Here is a 14,703-nt window from a genome sequence, read left to right as displayed (position 1 = left end):
ATGTACTGTATAAAAGTGTCCCATACATAGCTGGATTATCTCCCTCAAATTTGACATGAAATGTAAAAGCATGTTTAGTTAAACAGATCACACACATATGACTTAGTTCTTCGCCTTGCTGAGATGCATTAGCAAGCAGCTGTTTTTTTTCTCATACAAAATGAACTGCTTTGTCCACACTCATGCCCAGAGGACCATGCATTCCCTTCTCTACATGGTAGTGAACAAGGAACTGAGGAAAATGGGAAAACATGGACTAAGTACTCATTTTCTTGAGGTCAACAATTCAAAGACTACATCCCACATTCTACCCTATGAAGGATGTTGATTGTTGACTGAAACAAAAACAAAAGTGGCACTAGAACTTATTGAGAAATAAAGAAAAAAGTGTTTTATGATTCAACATCTCACTACATTAACTTTTATTTTAAGCAGAAGCACTTGAAAAGCATGGACACCCCTCAATGAATTTGGTCACATTGCATTCTTTACAGTCCTTTAGTCCAACATGCATGCATGTAGGATAAGTGTAATTAGACATGTTCTATGAGGTCATAATAAGTAACTTAACTTAAAACTATATAAAAAATTTGATGTGTCTATGAACAATAACATCTTAAAGAATGTCCCCAAAATTACAGGTCTTCATGTCGTTTCCCCCTTCTCATGAAACGGGTGAGGAAGGGACAATCCCTGTTTAACATATTCTGAATGACAGGAGTAGCAAGATTATTCTAAACATCAATTATCTTAACTCTCAATTTTAACAGCAACATGGACATAACATAATCCCAGTTAAATGGCTATTCATGGATATGGATGAAGAATTACATTAAGAACGATGTTGAAAAACAGTTTGAAAACGTGACAAAAACATGTATGACCTAGAGTGACTGTAGCAGGACAATGAGCATGACGGCGCACGCGACGCAAATAAAAGACGGTTGAACATGCCTGAAATATTTTCAAAGACTGCACTTTCCCCCCCTAACATCAATAAACTGCTTTCATTAATTTATGAACCCTTTATAATTATCGAATGGAAATGTGTGGTTTAATATCCACAACTACACGATTGCCTTCGGGCTCGACTGGGCGGAGACCAGCAAGCTGACAACACTGTTTCAAGTGATATTCATTTTAAAGCGAAGAGATGGAAGCATACCGGTAATTACAGTGCGTGGAAAAAAACAACTCCCTTCACCAACGTGGGGTGAAGGGGGCATGAAATTTATGGGCGTATGTTTTGAACACACCCAGGATCATGCCAACATACAGTAGGCTATAGCATTTTATGAGAACACGTGACGGACTTTTTATCCTCCCGTGTTGTGCTGAATAAATGTAACATGATAACATGACCAAAATGAAAGACCATCCGTTGGTCACAGTAGGCTACTCGGCCACACACCCAGAACTACAAGAGGCTTCCTTTGACTCAACTGGAGATGAAGCCAAAAGCGTACAATCACACAAGCTTATAGCCTACAGTTCTGCAAAACAACTACAACCCGTCCAGAGAAATTCATTGATTGATGATGGGGAGCTTTTGTGCACGTGGGAACTGTCCCATTGTCAAATGACAAAGATGAATTCGACCCCTTTCTTTAACAGGCTCCATGCCTTTTTGTCCAGGCAATTTTCTCATAAGGACATACAACAGCAGACAGTATAACTGAGCCATTTTCTTTGGAGTGGGATATTGGCGATCCCCAGTGATTTCCAAATGTAAACCTACTTTAACAGAACGCAGCATATAAGTTAAAGCCAAGTAAGAGTCTCAGACATAAGATTAGATAGGTCACTTACCCAGAAGCGAAGAGCTCTGCAATTTTTCTATGGAATGAAAACAGCCAACAATTATTTATAAGAGTAGGGCCAACTAAAGATAAATATCCCACGTCCCTGGTGGTGACTAGCGCAGTATATGCCTATACCAAAAGGGCAAATTATTAATACGCCCGATTCAATCCTTCCAGTCTCCTATTGACACATTTCGGTTTCCTCTCCCATTCTCTCTCCCGGAGAACGGAGATTGCTGCGCGTTGCTCGCGTCCCGTTTCCTGTCCTGCCCAGATTCAGCGCTCGACCAATCAGCCGATCATAAGGAGGTGCGTGGATCGCCCCTCTCTTCACAAGAGCACACCAGCTGACCGCTACTGGTGCAAGAGAACAACGGGCGTGAGGCTTGTGGGTGGAGCTTGACGTCCACCTCCCCCTCGCTAGACGTAATGGGTGGAACTGGACGGTCCAACCACACCCTATCCCTACCATAACACTATCGCTAAACAAAACTTCACCCATTGAGTGAGGTGGAACTGGACTAGATCAGGCTCCACCCATTAGGTCCAGAGGGGCGGAGCTGGATCTGAACGTCACTGGCTTTGCAGTGAGCACCACTGCAACGGAACGGACAGCAGCACACATGCGTGCATGTATCGTGGCACTGACTGGATTACAGACGGCTAGAATAATGAAATACATCTGTTTTATTAGATAGTTATCCAGGATTAATTTTCTGGAGACCCGTTTTGCATAATTTAGACGCAGTCTTGATTTCTACGACTGTTCGAAATTGTTAAATTGAAGTTAATTTCAATTGTTGATAAAACATTCGATTTTATTCTTAGTCAATGATTTTTTTAGTTGGGTAACGTTAGTTTATTTGTTTTGGAGAACGAAGTAACAAATGAACTAACAGAAAGTAACGTTCTCCCCCCAGCGTAGAAAACCAAAACTGCATGAGATCAATAGTAGGCCTAAGGTTTTGCCACTTTATTACAGCAAACGCCAAGCTATTAACAAGCCAAGCTAGTGATAATTAATAGGAATATATTAATAAGTAAAAAAAATAAACAATACTAATACTAAAACTATTAATCAATTAACTATATTATTAATAACAAATACAATTATTTATAATACATTTAAATGAGGTAATGTGTTTATGTAATTATATAATTGATCATTAAAATATAATTTATTTGAATACATTTATAATATAAATACAACCCCATTTACAAAAAGAGAGTGGGGACATTTTGTAAAATGCAATCCAGTCAAGAATCTGTGATTTGTTAATTATCTTGAACCTTTATTTAACTGACAAAGGTACAAAGAAAAGATTTCCAATGTTTTCAGTAACTAAATTGTATTTTGATGGCTGCAACGTTCCCTAAAAAGTTGGGACAGAGGCAAAATAAAAGTAGAAAGATTACAGAATATCCAAGTTAAACTGTTTTGAAGCAGTCCACAATAAGCAAGTGAACTGAGGGTATCATTGAGTATTAGCCCTTAACGCATACCTATAGTGACCCGGGATGTCATTATATTTTTTCTGCACAACAATAATCAAATCTTTGATGACTGAATAAGTGCAATTCATCTTAATTCCACAAGGTGGCAATGTCTGATAAACAATGATGAAGTGAAGTTTCACTCATTGCTACCGCAAGCAGCCAGAAAAAGAATAGGAAGTATCATCAGCAAAACTTGAAATGTCTCAGATTTACTGCAGAGCAAGTACTGAACGCAATCAAATAGTAGTGTCACTGTCACTTGGTGGTGGATCTGGTAAAGAAGCTGTCAGCAATTAAAATATTTGATTTTGAAGATGTTGAAAATGATAGCTTTGAGAATATGTTTGAGATTGTGAATATGAGCCAGATGCTGAATGGACTAGGATATGAGCTTTGACGAGGGCAGTGATGATGGTATAAAACATCTGCTCAAACTGAGGGTAACAAAATGTAGTGTAGGAAATATAAGCTGACTACGCCTAGGAAATAGCTCTCCTCAAGACTGCAAGAGGGTCGGGCCTGCTTTTATGGACCTCCTACCACCTGTAAGAGACAGAGGAAAACAGAAGAAAACCCACAGCAAATAAAGTAACCTTTAAGTCACCGTTTCAGTGCCAACCTTCAATACACACCACACAGCAGTGCCACACCACCCAAATCACCTACACCGAAGGAGGTTTAGTGTCGATGCAGGCCCAGCCCTGTACAAAATCTCTGAATGCTGTAACACACAAAAAGAGGAGAGCAGTACCAAAGAAACAAAAGCAAATGACAAACAATATTTAAGATAACCACATTAATCAATATCAAATAACAAACCACAATATAAAACTAAAATATACAAAAAACAGTGGCTGATCTGCCCTTTAGCGAAAGTACAACTGCAGCACAGTTACCCAATCTCAGCTCTCAATCCCCAAACATGATAGATAAAAGGTACGATATTCAGCATTCCAACACGGCCATCAGCCCGTTGAAGGAACCGCAGCAATAAATGTTTGTCTGCCTCGCTTGCCAGACAGAGAATAAAAAACCTCTTAAATAATCAATATGAAAGGGTACAGAGGCTGCACGTTGAGCACAACAAACACACACCAGAACTGCAGAAAACACCACCTGTTGCTGCAACAACCATTTATGCTGTCTTAATCATATAACTAGCCACCTGCACCTGAAACTGATTGCTGGCCTGTCTCCGCCCACAAAAATAAGTTACTCTAATATCAGGTGAGTTTTCTATTACAGTGACAGGTAGAGATCCATCCGTGTTAGATATAGATCTGGGTCACTAATATGTATAATAATGATGCATTTAAGGGTTAAAGGAGCCTCCATCAAAGGCTCAAAGTCTTTGCCAGCAAAGATGGGTCATGGGTCAGCACTTTGAGCCAAATTTCATGAGAGAATTTTCAAACAATTCCAAAATCACATTTCTCAGTGCAAGATTGCCAAGAATTTGGCCCTTTCACCATACCATATATAAAATTCTGACAAGATTCAGGGAATCCAGAGAATCCTGTTAAGCAAGCCAAACATGAATTCTATCTATGCAGAGATGCCGACGAGTTCTCAGGGCCAGAGCTCATATCAGATGGTCCAAAGACAGTGGAAATGAAATGAAGTTCTGCCAGGTAGACTCAATCAGCGCGTCATGTATTACCTCACTTCTAACCAATCATGTGCTAACACTCGCAGTATAAAATATTGGTACTTACATTTGTCTGAGTTCGCAGATGTTGACGCTGCCAATTACCTTCACCCTCCCCACCACCACCACCACCAGGATGGTCCCTTCCTTTACCTCCAGGGGGTCGGCTGCGCCCCTGCCTTCGTCTTCAGGCAGGATATGCAGCTTCCGCTACCCTCGCATTGCGCGCTAAGGACGGGGCCTACGCCAAAGAACTTTATAAATTTATGCTTGCTGGGCTGTTAATAAATATACTCTTGTTATATCAATTTATCTCCCGAGTCTTTCTGGTAGAAATGCGTGCTGTGGTCAGATGAGTCCATGTTTCAGCTTGTTTTTGGAAAAAACAAACATCGAGTTCTCAGTCCCAAACACAAAAAGAACCATCCAGACTTTCATCAGCGACTGTTGCAAAAGCAAACATCTATCATGGTATGGGGGTGCATCAATGCATCATTGACTTGCATGTGTGTGAAGGTACCATTGACATGGAGGCATATATTGGGATTGTACAGAGACATATATTGCCATTTAGATGACATATTTCATGGGAAGCAACACAATGCCAGGCCTTATTCTGCACATGCTACAACCCCAAACATTGGGGTTTCGTAGAACCTCTACACCGTGGATGTGCCTGACTGCCTGCAGGCCAGATCTGTCCTGTACTGAAAATGTATGGGCCATCATGAAAAGGAGAATCAGAAAACGATGACCATGGACTGTTTAGCAGCTGTCTTATATCAGGCAAGATTGGGCAAAAATGTATCCTCAAAAAAAAAAAAAAAAACATATTAAAAACTAATATGTAAAACTATTAAAAAGTGTAGTGTCACCCTTAAGTGTCACCGGCCCACCGGTGGGCCCAAAGCCATTACATATTCAAAACAGTAATATCCTATACTAAACCTAAACTAATCTTGACAAACTATATATCATTTGAAAGCTTACAATCTCTAGTTTTGACTGATCTTCAAACTAAATTACAGAGTCGTCGTAATTTATCAATTTGCAACAAGAATATTTTCATACTCCTAAGGCGTGTTCAGACCTCTATTTTGAAATAGTAATGAACATGAAAAATCATGAAAGAAAGGTCTGAAAATGTGGCAGCGAACTATAGCGCACATACGTGTTCTTTTTTATGTGTTTATCAAAATCTGCCAAACTTCCTATACTACTTCTGAATAGGATGTCTACTTCATAAATTGTATGAAAATTGTGGAAATATATGGTTCAAATTACTCAAAACATATATGAAATGGAGGTGCCCTTATATGGGCAGTAATGGAGTCTGGTTGTCACCTAGTGAAAAAGTTTGGTACTGCGCCCAAACAAAATCTTACTGATAGCAATTTTTTTGAGATATCAATCTAAAATTTGAAACACAACTTGTTCAGATTTTTGGCTTTCATTTTCTTGCAGTTTTAGAGTCCAACATGTTTTGAAAATATATATTTTATATAAAATATAAATAATTACATTTTTACATTGTACATTTTCATAAACTCAAACTTCTATAACTTTTTGTTTCACTTTCTAAATCTATTTCACTTCTACAAAAATCTGCCAAATGTCTTCTTTAAAACAAGACCAATGTTATGTCTATATTCCAAAGCATTCTTGAATTACAACCATTTAAAGGGTTAGTTCACCCAAAAATGAACGTCACATGTTCTGTGTCACACGCATCACAAACATGACCAGTGTCGGCCAATAGTGAGCCTACGTGGTGACGTACAACCGAGACGTGCTGCGCTGTTACACTACGTGAATTCATTCAGACACTTGACAGAATTGATACTTAAGGGAAAGGTGACATGACACAGTGGGAAACATGCCTCTGTCACAGCTCTTTTGAAATGTGTTACAGCCATCAAAATAAAAAAAGTTGGTCAGTACAAAACATAGTAAATCTTTTCTTTGTACTTTTATCAGTTAAAAAAAGGGAAGAGAATTAACAAATCACAGATTATTGATTTAAATAGCATTTTAAAAAATGTTCCACAAAATTTCAACACAAAGTGCATCTCAAGGGCAGAAAAGCTCAATGAGGGTGCTCCACCACAAGAAAATAAAAAAAAAGGAGGAAAAAGTTTGCAAACCACAGCTCAAAAAATAGAAAAATATGTATTTTATGTTCTCACCACAGGTGACATTTCTAGACAAAGGGAATGATGAAGACCAAGTTTGTCTGATGAAGGGAGCATGACATAAATATTTTTCTATGTTTGGAGCTGTGGTTTGCCATTTATTTATTTATTTGTTTGATTTTTTTTTTAACTTTATTTTTAAAACATTCATTTGGTAAAGCATTTGTACAACCTTAAAAATGAAAACATTGTAATATTTTTAAGGTCTGTAAAACTAAGACACCTATATGTTGGATAGAATATAACACATGCATGGGATTTCATTCTGATGTTCCAATACTTTTTGTTTGGAAGCACTATTATTCATGGGCTCTGTAAACATGTCGTCACGTTTTGTGGTTCACACAGGAAGTAGATTTAAGGGGGTGCTAGTGCATGTAGGGGTCTGAAACCAGTTCTAGGTTTAGATCTAAATATAAACAGAACCACAAAACCTCATAATTTGCGACTGTTCTCATCTCATGAATAATATAAGAGGAAACTTGATTCATCTTTCCTTCCATTAAGGAAAGAGCACAACGAACACCATCGTCAGCATCGTGGGTTGGTTGCCATAGAGATCACAAAGTGCACTGCCTCTGACGTGCACCCAGTTTTAGGCTAGATTAAAAACAGGAAACATGAAGATTTACTAAATCAGCTTAAAGGCATTTCCCCCCACATCATGTGTTTGAATGTGTCATCTGGGGAGCTAGACAGTCAGAAACTGCTTTTAATGCACTTTTTAAAAAATGCATGCAGGCCTTTTCTGATCAAGGGTGTGTATGTTTCTGTCATTTTAACTTTGAAGAGCCTCTAGGAGCTGGCTTTCTTTTTCTTCCTCCCTCTCCCTCTCTCTCTTTCACTTTCTGCATCTGTTACTCTCAAGCACAAACCCACTTTAACCCTAAATGACAATACCCCCCCCGACAATACTCAAACAGACAGTTTACTAGAAAACACCTACAGGGGTCTCCTTTATTACCTCCCCTCAATGAGGAAACACCAGCTACTGTATGATACCATGAGAATCTCTACCAAACGCACTATATGAAACCTTAACATGCAAATAACATCAACCACAAAGGGTGCAAGGAGAAAATGGAAACTTCCTGTTTGGCTTGCGATCTGTTCTTCAGTTACACCGAAGGCTGAATTTGCCATACAAGCACGCCATAGTGCCAAAACGAAAGGCAGATCTGCCGTTTTTAACAGCACTTCCATTGTGTGAAGACTTAGAATACAACAGATGGAGATTTTCAGGACATCTGTGACCCTCTTAAGTCTCTGTCTCTTCCATAGCACCCGATCTGAAACACAGAGCATGTGCAAAGGTAAGATCTTGATTCTGTGATAACTTTAAAAATGCAATACAGTGGGTTACATAGACACGCATACAAGTTATATGCCATTGTTTTCTTAAGTCTTATCTAATGTTATCTTGTGTGTCTGAAGTCTAGTATAATGTATCTAATGTATTATGGCTGATTTAGTTATATTAAATCATTTTTACTTGAATAAAAGCAGTTACTGTAGAAGTAGTACCTTTTTTAGATTGTTAATAGAATTTTCGATTTTTTCGAAACTTTTCTTTGTACAGAAAGGCCTGTAATGGCAAACTTAAAAATTAAAAACTAAAGTCTACATTTTGATATGAAGTTTCGGTTCATAGGAAAAGTGTGCATATTTTAAGTAGAAATTATGCAATGTAAAGTCACAATAACAAGATACCATCAAATCTTTTGTTTACACCCTGGCTACAGTTTGTGTGGGCTGACGGGAATGCCCTTATGGTAGTCAAATATAAATAAATAAATAATCATATTTAAGAAGATTAATCTTAGGAGGTCTTGTGGAGTCCATATATAGGCTATATATGTATATATATAAAAATGATCATTCTAGAAGAAAATTTCAGATGGCACTTAGAGGCTTTTGCATCTGAACTCTTCATAGATCTGTGTATATATATATATATATATATAATAAAAACCTCATAATAGGCCATAAATGCATAATGTTTATAACCTGTAAATGAACACAAGACCATTTATATAAGCGGCAAAATAATACAAGACATTTTAAATCTTGGTGCTTTACCTGTTGCTTCATATCTTCTTCCTCACCAATTTTTCAATATATCTATAATATCCTTTTGTGTGGATGATGAATATACACAGAGTTTAACAATAAATAATGTTCTGCTACTTTGTCGCTACAATCTGCTGCTGAAGTGCGGTTAAGTGCACTTAGTCATGAAGATTTTCAACAACACAGTACAACAATACATACAGAAGAGAACTGATGATTTAAATTAAGTCTTATTTATAAATAGAAAATGTTTGACTATTGGAAAAGCAAATAAAGTTAGTTATGTATGTGTAAATTTAAATTTCAGTTTTTTTTTATTTTTTATAATTTAAATATTTTTGTCAGTCAGTCACACTGAAATCTGTGCAACAACATACATTTGTGCCAGTGTATGAGTTGCTAGATTTCTTAAATATCAAAATACAATCTAACTGATTGAGTTAGGATTGGATAAATGAAATATTATGCAGTCAGACTCATTTACAGTTCAATCAGTTTTACCACAAAGATTTAATTTGTGAGGCTACAAAGTACAATTGAGTGCATGAAGCTAGAACCCATTTCGCAGATCACACTTATAGTAGGTGAAAAAATTGTGTTCATGTTGTATTACAAAACACTTCTGCTGCTCTTGAGGTGGGATACGGGTAAGGATAAACACAGGTTTGGTGGTATGGTTAGGTTCAAGGGTGGGTTAAGGAGTAAGGGAAGGGTCAACAGTGTAATTATAGATGCAAATTGATTAAAAAGGTATTTAAAAATATGTAAAAAAATACAATGTAAAACACAATGTACACAATAAATGCATTGTATCAAATGCTTAATTTAAATGTTAGTACATAAGACACTTTTCTGTCTTTTCTTTTCTGGAAAACATTTCTGGATTTTTCTTCTAACAATGGACTTCATTGGTTACCATCGTTTTTAAGTCCAAATCAATGGACAAAGCTTCGGATTGAGCTGATCAACAAACGGACATCACGTTGAAAGGTCACGCCGGCGCCGGCAATACTATTTGAACTACTATTCATATTCATCAGAATGTTATTCATATACTATTCATATTCATATTCACTGAATACTATTACTATATATATAATAGCAAACAATACTATTTTAACTATCTTCCTACGTACGGTCGCATTGTAAACAGTGGGGCGGTACTTCTACCGGCGCCGGCGTGACCTTTCAACGTGATGACGTAGTTCCCTGTCCGTTTGTTGATCCGCTCAGTCCGAACTATTGAAGGTAAAAAGTCTATAAATTATAATTTTTTTGGAAAATGACCTATCGTTTCACTAGATAACAACCTCTTCTTCAGCTGTGATCGCGTACAGCCCGTTAAAACACTTCAAAGACTTTTGAAACTGCATTGATTTGGACTTAAAAACGATGGTAACCAATGAGGTCCATTGTTAGAAGAAAAATCCAGAAATGTTTTCCTCAAAAAACATAATTTCTCTCCCACTGAGGAAAGAAAGACATGGATACGCATTGGGGTGAGTAAATTATTAGGAAATGTTCTTTTTGGGGTGAACTAATCCTTTAATATAAAGTGGGACCTTGCAGCAAATATTCTATACATTTAGCAACAAGCTGACATGTTTGGCATTGCCACTGACAATCTGACAAGAGAAAATGCAGTGCAGAGAGAGTTAATGATTCTTCATGAAGATGATTCACTCTTTCCCTGAGGTTCAAAGCAGTTTGTTCACACAGAAACTGTCTCTATGACAACATTTCTCCACTCTTACAGGCAAAAGTTGTCATGAAAGATTTGTGAAATTAAGAAACCAGTCAAACGGTTCTTCGGGTTAGTTATTCTGGCAAATATTTTCTAAGTGCCTGTGTACATTCATCATACATAAAGTTATTCAGACCACCACAAAACTAAAAAGACAAAACTATAAATTACTGTTCTTATATCCATAGTTGTTGTTTTTTTTTTTTTTTTTTTTTTTAAGAAGTGCACACAACTTAATGGAATAGCAATGTAACTGTAAGATAGGATAGAGAGCCTATGAGCGATCTTGAGAACAGAAGCCATCTTCTGCTGCAACGTGGGTGACTGTGGTGATTTGTGGATTCCATAACCACTTCTACAAAATCAGACATCTTCTTCAAGTATAAAATAAATAATGTAATATAAGTATAGTAAATTAACATTGTGCCAGACCAATAAAAGATTTCAGGTTTTGAAAAATGAAAGCTTGAATACTATGCATTAAGATGTTGTGAGATGTTAATGATGGAACTATGTGACTTTTGTCTTCTCTACACTGCAGGCAATCTCCCACCGGTTAAACATGTGGCAGTGAACGGCAATGTTGATGTGCCCTGCCCTGTACTCAGTGCAACAGAAATGGACTTCAAATTATTTAAAGGCCCAGACGTGGTCACCTCCATCTCTATCAAGATAAATGATACATCCAACAACATAAATAGCAAGAGCCCAGATTTCCCTGCCAATCTCAGTGTTAATGTTATGGATAACAGAACCAGTTTCATCCTGCTCGGTGTGACTACGAATTTTACAGACCTGTACACCTGTGAGGCCTTTATAAACTATCCTCCTCCATTTAAGAAAGTGCCATACACACCGCAAACTATTGTGTTTGTTGAAGGTATATTTTTAATGGTTGTTAATGTATAACAAGACTAAAAAGATGAGCATTATCTAGATAAAAAAATTGCCAATATGACTTCATGTAGTTTAAAGTCACATTTTGTGTTTCTCTTTTTGTGTAGGTTTGCCAACAAAGAGCCTAGTTAAAAGGCATGATCGCTGTCAACACGGTCACCTGGTTTGGTGGGTCGCGTTTGGAGTCATGGCCATATATGGGCTGGTAATGACTTCCATCGTTTTCTTTTTGCGGGTAAATACTTATATTTACATTTATAAAATACTCATTCAACACATATTTCAATACATGAAATCAGTCTATTACAGAGTATTAGAGTTGTTATCAATTTGGCTAAAAAAAAATCTCTCATGTAATCAATACATGCAGTTATAACGATTATAGATAATGCAAATCTTTTACAGTATAATTTGCCAACAAGCATTTATTTATTTAAGGCCTGATTTAAACTTTAGCTACAGTTCTTTGAAATGTTGACTATTTTATAATAGCTGTTTCTGATATTGCTCTTGGTCAATAATTGATTTTTTTTTATTCCTTTCTCATGCCTGCAAATCAGATCAAGTGCAGTCAAATTGATACTCCCTTCAAAGACAGAGAATGCAAACGGAAATGGCAGGGGGTTCAACATCCAACCTGGCAGGGTTTTTAGACACTGTAGTATGAGCCTGTCTGACAACATTCAACGAGACCTGCCCAATATGACCTGCCATCAAATCAGAGAGTCATGTTTTAAAAAGGGCATATAGCATTGGTGACATCCTGAGAAAGATCCAACTACATTTGATTTTTTTTATTCATAGTTTTATACTTTCATTTAACCCACTATTACATGTAGCCAAACTATTATTAGCCTTGCTGGCATGTGTGTGTGTTTTTTAACATTTATTTCAAAATAAACATAATACAACAATCTCTTTCCTGTATACACATATGTTTGCCTGTCTAAAAGAAGACCTACTATGGACTTGTTTTTGTCTTTAAAATTACTATCCCAAACCTGAACCAGCCCCAACATAAACCAGGGAAAACCAGGTAGCATCCATGCTCACTATGTTCCCTTAACAAAAGCTCTTAAGCGTGCAACTTAAATCACGTGAGCAACATATAATGACACGCGATAGATTATTTAAAAAATACAGACCATTATTTTATTATAATTCATCATAAATATACATCACTAGACAGGTAATGAACAATCTAGTTAACATTTATCATTTATTTACGGCTGAAATGTTACATGTATACGTAACAAGCAAAGTATCAATAATGTACTTTTGAATAACATTACAAGTAATGTCAGAAAGATATCAGCTCTGCTGTTGTTCATAAATGCAGTAGCCTACCATTCACGAGTTCACACGTATCAGATAGAGCAAAGTAGTATGCGTATTTGGCGTGCTGTTCGAGGAGAGGGCTCCGAGCTCTGTATTTTGGCCCGAACCCAGAATAATCCCCCCGTATTTCTAGTTAGGAAAGAAACCAGGCGAGTGTGAGGAGACGTGAGGTTGGTGGAGGGATGCTGAAAACTGTCGAGGAACATAGGTGAGTCGACTGCATGTATATATATATATATATATAAATATATAAATATATATATATATATATATACAGTATAGACCTCCACTCAAGTTGATTAGGTAGACATGTTGATTACTGATTGTTGACAGCTGGTTGGAATGATGTGATGATTGGAATGACGTGATGATTGGATATAATTTGAACGTGTTCCTCACGAACTTTGTTAATAAAACATCATGTAGTGATGTTGTACAATGAGGACGTTGTCACGTCGCCAGAAATAGTCATCAGTGTCCCAATGTGTAGTGAGCCAGCATCCTTTACTGTCCTTGCCAGTGCCCAAATTCGTGTGCACGATATACTGATTCACGAGCTTGGGAGCTAGGAAACAGATTAAGGAAAAAAGGGAAAAAGGGCAAGAAAAAAGATCTGAATCACTGACTTTGAAGGACCAAATAGTGATGGCTAGACAACTGGGTCAGAGCATCTCCAAAACAGCTTATCTTTTGGGGTGTTCCTGGTATGCAGTGGTTAGTAGTACCAACCAAAAGTGGTGCACGAGAAGACAACTGGTGAACCAGCGTCAGGGTCATGGTGCTCGAGGCTCATTGATGCATGTGGGAAATGAAGGCAAGCTCATCTGTTCCAATCAAACAGAAGAGCTACTGTAGCTCAAATTGCTGAAAGACTTAATGCTGCCCATGATAGAAAGGTGTCAGAACACATAGTACTTCACAGTTTGCTGCGTATGAAGCTGCGTAGCCGCAGGCTGGTCAGTGTCCATGATGACCCCTGTCCACCATCAAAGTGCCCACAATGAGCACATGAGAGTCAGAACTGGACCATGGAGCAATGAAAGAAGGTTGCCTGGTCTGATAAAATCATGTTTTCTTTGCAAAACCTTGGGTCCTGGCATTCATGTCATGTGGATGTTACTTTGACCTGATGGCAGTGGCCCCTTTCAGCAGGATAATGCTACACTACACTGCAAAAAAATGTTCAGGAATGGTTTGAGGAACATGACAAAGAGTTAAAGGTGTTGCCTTGGCCTCCAAATTCCCCAGATCTCAATCTGATTAAGCATCTGTGGGATGTGCTGGACCAACAAAATCCGATCCATGGAGGCACCAGCAGCCATATCACCCTGTAGCCCAAGACTGGTTGCCCACTGAAGCTAAGCAGGGTTGAGCCTGGTCAGTACCTGGATGGTCCTAATGTGGGTACTAACGCCCCAGTATAGTGATGGGGACACTATACTGTCAAAAAACACCGTCCTTCGGATGAGACGTTAAACTGAGGTCCTGACTCTCTGTGGTCATTAACCCTCAGGG

At 37.7% G+C, this 14,703-nt stretch overlaps 2 protein-coding genes across 6 annotated transcripts in view; one reads left to right on the top strand and one right to left on the bottom strand.

Annotated features, from left to right (window-relative positions):
• The window catches only part of raph1b (Ras association (RalGDS/AF-6) and pleckstrin homology domains 1b), a 62,468-nt gene extending 60,396 nt beyond the window's left edge, over positions 1–2,072 (bottom strand). For all 5 annotated transcript variants that reach the window (XM_084396702.1, XM_084396709.1, XM_084396710.1 and 2 more), the window contains exon 1: positions 1,810–2,072. The gene's annotated coding sequence lies outside the window, so the exon portion shown is untranslated. The remainder of the gene's footprint in view (positions 1–1,809) is intronic.
• Positions 2,073–8,195: 6,123 nt separating this feature from the next.
• LOC311286876 (uncharacterized protein) lies at positions 8,196–12,766 on the top strand. The gene is made up of 4 exons (XM_084403323.1): positions 8,196–8,452; positions 11,495–11,833; positions 11,958–12,085; positions 12,411–12,766. The coding sequence occupies exons 1-4, from the start codon at positions 8,368–8,370 to the stop codon at positions 12,501–12,503; spliced, it is 645 nt and encodes a 214-aa protein (XP_084259449.1). The 5' UTR covers positions 8,196–8,367; the 3' UTR covers positions 12,504–12,766.
• The last annotated feature ends 1,937 nt before the right edge of the window (positions 12,767–14,703 follow it).

The sequence above is a fragment of the Rutilus rutilus genome (assembly GCF_951802725.1).
Source record: "Rutilus rutilus genome assembly, chromosome: 2".
Classification (NCBI taxonomy): Eukaryota; Metazoa; Chordata; class Actinopteri; order Cypriniformes; family Leuciscidae; genus Rutilus; species Rutilus rutilus.
The sequence above is the reverse complement of the archived record's forward strand: the minus strand, read 5'-3'. Positions and strand labels throughout refer to the sequence as shown.